The sequence below is a fragment of the Zeugodacus cucurbitae genome, chromosome 3 (genome assembly GCF_028554725.1).
Source record: "Zeugodacus cucurbitae isolate PBARC_wt_2022May chromosome 3, idZeuCucr1.2, whole genome shotgun sequence".
NCBI lineage: Eukaryota > Metazoa > Arthropoda > Insecta > Diptera > Tephritidae > Zeugodacus > Zeugodacus cucurbitae.
The window spans coordinates 1,219,544-1,224,944 of record NC_071668.1 but is presented as its reverse complement, the minus strand read 5'-3'; the positions used below and the strand labels follow the sequence as shown (position 1 = coordinate 1,224,944).

Here is a 5,401-nt window from a genome sequence, read left to right as displayed (position 1 = left end):
GCTGTGATATGGTACTGTATTATTAAAACACTGACCGCACGAAGAAAATTTGCATATTTTCGTTCTTATTATATTTATTCATATTGTAAAAATATTGTGATCAGCCATTAAAATTAAAAATAAATAATTATTATGTCATAAGGCAATTCGAAAGCAGCACCATCTGATATAAACAAGAAACAGCACTGTCAACTTTGGAGAGATATGTCAATTTGAAACAGCTGAGCCAGTTTGTGAAGACGCTAAACGAAAGATTTTTTATTGTAAATTATTCACATTAATTATAATAAAATACAAATAGAAATGGCACACAATCCTTTAGACAAAATACACGCATTAGATGAAATCGAACAAGAAATTATAATGTGTCTACAAAGTGCAGGTTTGTTATTTAAATTCTTCATGCTATACATATGCATTCAATAAAATTTTTTCCTCTTTCCTCAGGTCAGGCGATGCAGGAACTCAGCAAAGAAAAGTCTTCGCAAAAAAGTGCGGAAACTCAAACGCAGCAATTTATCAAATCATTATCTAATGTGGAATCAAAGTTAAGCGAGCAGATCAATTATTTAACACAAGTGTCCACTGGACAACCACATGAGGGCTCTGGATATGCCTCGGCGAAAGTACTGCAAATGGCTTGGCATAGAATACAACATGCACGTTCCAGAGTGCGTGAACTAGAAGAGTCTAAAGTAAGATATTATAAAGTGTATAAATGTATTTTTTAAATAATATATTTTTAATAGGCAAAATATACACACGCCGCACGACAACAACAACAGCAGCGGCAACAGCAACACGCCCAGCAATTAGCGCAACAACAGCAACAAATGGCTCAACAACAGCTTCAACAAAGTCATGACAATTCTATTAATCCAGGAATGTCTAGTGGTGGAGCAACACAAATGGGACAACAACCTCCCAATTAAGACGAATTAATAAATCAGTCGATTATTTTGTATTAGGAACTTAGTATAAGAATTTATTAAAAATAAAATTTGGTTTAAATGATTTTGTACAAGTTTTCTATTACGTTAATTTTTTTCACCAATACCGAAAAAGTTGTTTTCGCAGACATAGCGCAAACACTGAAGTAACACATTTCGCTCGTGTCGAATGTCTGGCTCCAAAAGTTTCTCTAACAATGTGTTTTGTTTCCGCAAACGTGCTTTGCGATAGTCTAGCCCTGATTTTTGCTTATTAACTCTTGAGAGTTTGTCAGCTTTCTTAATAGGCTTACTGGAGGACTGATTACTTTCATTATTTACCGCGTCATTCCTTCGTACATTTTGTTGTGATGATTTTGTGGGGCTCGGTAGATCTGTTGAGCGTGCTATGGGTGCTTCTTCCGGCGCTTCATCATCGGAGCAAACTAAATCCGTGGCTTGTGGCTTAGGGCTTTGAGCAGTATCAATAAGACTATCGCTTACACTTTCACATTTCTCTATGAGGCTCGGTTCACTTGTATCGCAATTAATCTCCATATCGATGTTTTGCAGAGGCTGTACCTCCTCAAAACTTGTTGAAGAATCGTGTATATTTTCAGATTCTATTTCTTCAATTTTTTCCACCTTAAACGAACTACCGGACTGTGTACCCATAGAACTGTTTAACAGGTCCTTCTCCTTCATAGTTATATCTGTGCTGATTGTCTCATTTAATTCGTCATCATTTAAATGTTCCGAGTCTTCATTGTCCGTTTCATTTTTACTGGAGTCATCCTCAGAATCTTCATCCGATCCATACATTCCAAGCAAGCTGCTTAACACGTTCGTTTCTTTTGTTTTCTTAGGCTTGGCGTGCTGATACTTGGCCAGTTTACTTGTGCCCTTGAACATCGAAATTCCATTGCAGTTTATATCCTCATCTGCATTATTTTCTGCCCTTTTTGTTGACTTTATGCTTGCTATAACATCGTTTTGCTTTTTCTCCTCAAGCTTTTGAACTTCTTCCTTTTTACGCCGTTTATTATTGTTGCGTTTCCTTTTTTCATGACCATTCTGATTCTGATTTTTTAAATTTTGTTGTTGGTTATGTTTCCCTCTTTGATTTGAATCAGGGCCCTGATTTTTTTGTGCCCGTTTACGATCCTCTTGCTTTCCAAACCTACTTTTATGCGCTTCCAGACGTTCACCGCGTTTCTCACGTTGTTCTTTAGCACGTTGTCGCATTATAGAATTTTCTACTGTAGGATATCTAAGAAATTAATAAATATTACGAATATCCATAATAGATTTTTGGTAAGCAATTCACTTACTTTCTTTTACGTTCTTCCCGCCAAGCGGCTATTTCTTCAGGCGAGCTGAGCTTTTTGAATTTATCAAATAAACCAGAGCTGTGTAGTGTTGCGACATGTTTATCCATTACGGAAGGGTGTCCGCGATAGTTGCAATTGTCCACTGGACATTTCTCATGTTGCAATTTGTGCCGACGTAGATCATCATTAGACTGTAACTCCATGTCGCACGCTTCGCAATATTCAGGCCCAGCAGTGTCTGTTTTCTCAACCTGTACAGGTGAAAGCTGTTGGCGGATATTATTTATTTGAAAATAAAATAAAAATTGAAACTCACATTATTTTTATTTGCCTTTTGAAGGTATTTGGAAGGGTAGGTGGCTCCTCTTTTTCCATACATTGGCGGAGGCTGATGACGCGCATGAAGAGTCATTCCTGAGGGCGTAAGGAAGTGTGGTCTTGCTAAAGGTGCCTCCATTTTCTTATTGAAATTCGGTGAAGGTAATACGAACTTTTGTGGATCAGCCATTTCTAGGCAGGAATAAGAACTACATATATCCTAGACTAAGCCTCCGCGTGTTTTTGTTTACAAAATAATCAATGACAGATTACCATATGTGCTACCAATAATTTATTTCCACTGGGAGTTGCCAAATCAAAATGAAAATTAACTTAAGCAGAACACACAGTAAACACTTCGAATTTGAACATATATTCTTTTATGGGTTTTATTAACACCTTTACTTTTTCTAAAAGAATGCTAAGATCAAAAACTACTTATTAAAATATTTAGTACTTGATTAAAACAAATTTTAACAAGAATGTTTAATTAATTGACATCAAGTTGTTTTATAAAGAATTATTAAAAATCGTCATTTACCAACACTGTGCAAAAAATGGCTTTCAACACTATTGTCAAAAGTTGCCGATGTTTCATTGTCAGCTCGCTGTCATTTCTTGTTAAATTATTTTAGCGGCGTTTTGTCTGGAAACGTGTTTCTTTTGCTCACACGTGTTTGATCAAGTTTTCTTCAGGTTTTTAATACATTTCAAGTAAATTTGTTAATTCTTTTGTACATTGTAAATTCATTTAATGATGGCAGTTCATTTCTTAGGTAAATAAAATGGCTGATGTTGCTGATATTCCCGTTGAAGAAGTGAAAAATGGTGCGGCCGAAAAAGCCGAAGAAGTAGGCACGGAAAAACCTACGGTCACTGCAGATGAACTCAAGAAAGACGCTGCAGAAGAAGTCAAAGAAGACAGCACAGAGGAAAAAAGCGATGTTGCAGAAGAGGGCAAGAAGGAAAGTTCCGAAGATGAAAAGACCGTTGACCCAACACTGACCAAACAAGAACGCGCTATTATACGCCAGGTAGAATACTACTTCAGCGATGCTAACTTACGCCGTGACAAATTTCTGTTGGAGCAGATCTCCAAAGACGAAGAGGGCTGGGTACCTCTTTCAGTCTTATTAACATTCAAACGTTTATCATCTCTGAGTAGCGATCCAAATGTGATCATTGACTCGCTTATCAAGTCAGATGAAGGTTTATTAGAGATTAGTGAAGATAAGGAGAAGCTGCGCCGTCACCCGGAGCGTCCCATTCCTGAACACAATGAGGAACAACGCAAGGAAGTGCAATCACGTACCGCTTATGCTAAAGGTTTTCCATTGGAGACCACCATGTCCGAGCTGATTGATTTCTTCGCACCTTACGAGAAGGTGCTGCACATTACCATGCGCAAGTACCTAGACAAACCCAGCAAAACATATAAATTCAAAGGCAGCGTATTTGTTACATTCGCGAAGAAGGAGCAAGCGCAAGAGTTCATCGAGAAAGAGAAGGTAAACGAAAATAAAAAAATAATATTAATTCAAAAATATATTTATATTTCATACTTTCCAGGTTCAATATAAGGAACGTGAACTTCTGCGCAAGTGGCAAGATAAGTATTATGAAGATAAAAAAGAGGAGACCAAGTCTAAATCAAAGAAGGGCAAAGCAAAAGCAGAGGAGGAAAAGTTACAACTGCCCAAGGGTACCGTTGTATATTTCGAAAATTGCACAGACGTCGTAACCCGCGAACTGTTGCGTGAAGCTGTAGAAAAGGTTGAAGGAAATTGGGAAATCTCTTATATAGACTATAGCAAAGGCGACAAGACAGGCCATATCCGCTTTTCGGATGAAAACAATGGATCTCAGTTCCTCGAGAAATTGACTGATAAAAAGGTAGATTTGTGAAAGTGTATAAATTAATGAGTCATCTAATTGTAATTTCATGCTCTCATTTTAGCTAAAATTGAGTGATGACTTGGAGCTGGTGTTGCGCACACTCGCCGAAGAGGAAGAGAAGACTTATTTGGCTAAGGCTGTTGAGCAAATGAAGAGTCGACGAAATCATCACAACAAGAACAAGTTCGGGCACGGCAACCGCAAGCGTCGTGGCGGTCATGACAATCGCAATGACGAGAAGCGAAGGAGATCTTAAGCAAAATTCTGCAAATGAAGTAATGCAGATAATTTTTAACAAATGGCTCGAAACGGTCATGGCAATGTTATATTTATGTGCATAATTATATGTAAAGTTTAAGTAAATAGCAGTAATGTAAAGTCATACGCGAGTATATGAGACGTACGAAAATCTTGACGCATACACATTTTCCACTTTTTAATTCAAAAATATAAGAATTCATATATTTTTCAACATTGTGTGCTTCGTGAATGTTGGTGTGTCAACCGAAATTATTTGAAAATAGACTTAGATTTAAAGAATCACCAATATTTGAAAATATTATAAAGAATATTTTTTATCAAAATATATATATATGCATAACAATTTAATACATTCGCATGTATTTAACGACTGGCTCGAATTGGCCAAAGTATAATAAAACAAACAAAAATCAAACAAAATGTTCCACAAAGCTACATTGCAGATTGTTTCATTGAGTTATTTGTGGTAATAGCCGCAATAAAATCAAGTGGGAGCGAAGTGGTTTTTATCAAAAGTAAGTGTTAGTAGTCAGCACTGCCTAGCGAGAAGAAAAAACAAATTGTTTTTTTTTTTTTATTTAAGTTTTTTATTTTGATTTCTTTAATTTAAATTTATTTTGGTGCTGCTGCTCTTTTAAACACTTAATCCTTGGGGGATACTTTATA

The 5,401-nt window shown here is 36.5% G+C and overlaps 3 protein-coding genes across 4 annotated transcripts; 2 read left to right on the top strand and 1 right to left on the bottom strand.

The window, feature by feature from the left end:
* Positions 1–184: 184 nt before the first annotated feature.
* Positions 185–1,014, top strand: LOC105209696 (mediator of RNA polymerase II transcription subunit 11). The gene is made up of 3 exons (XM_011180259.3): positions 185–382; positions 448–695; positions 750–1,014. Exons 1-3 carry the CDS (start codon positions 304–306, stop codon positions 930–932), a joined length of 510 nt encoding a protein of 169 aa, XP_011178561.1. The 5' UTR covers positions 185–303; the 3' UTR covers positions 933–1,014.
* Positions 955–2,893, bottom strand: LOC105209697 (nuclear FMR1 interacting protein 1). The gene is made up of 3 exons (XM_011180260.3): positions 2,577–2,893; positions 2,261–2,526; positions 955–2,199 (listed from the first exon to the last, which is right to left on the bottom strand). The coding sequence occupies exons 1-3, from the start codon at positions 2,766–2,768 to the stop codon at positions 1,038–1,040; spliced, it is 1,620 nt and encodes a 539-aa protein (XP_011178562.2). The 5' UTR covers positions 2,769–2,893; the 3' UTR covers positions 955–1,037.
* Positions 2,894–3,142: 249 nt separating this feature from the next.
* La_0 (la protein homolog) lies at positions 3,143–5,170 on the top strand. 2 transcript variants are annotated; one of them, XM_011180252.3, is made up of 4 exons: positions 3,143–3,292; positions 3,355–4,086; positions 4,148–4,471; positions 4,536–5,170. In XM_011180252.3, exons 2-4 carry the CDS (start codon positions 3,364–3,366, stop codon positions 4,728–4,730), a joined length of 1,242 nt encoding a protein of 413 aa, XP_011178554.2. In that variant the 5' UTR covers positions 3,143–3,292; positions 3,355–3,363; the 3' UTR covers positions 4,731–5,170. The 2 variants fall into 2 exon arrangements, with proteins under 2 accessions (XP_011178554.2, XP_011178555.2); XM_011180253.3 differs by having other exon boundaries at positions 3,145–3,292; positions 3,343–4,086.
* Positions 5,171–5,401: the final 231 nt, after the last annotated feature.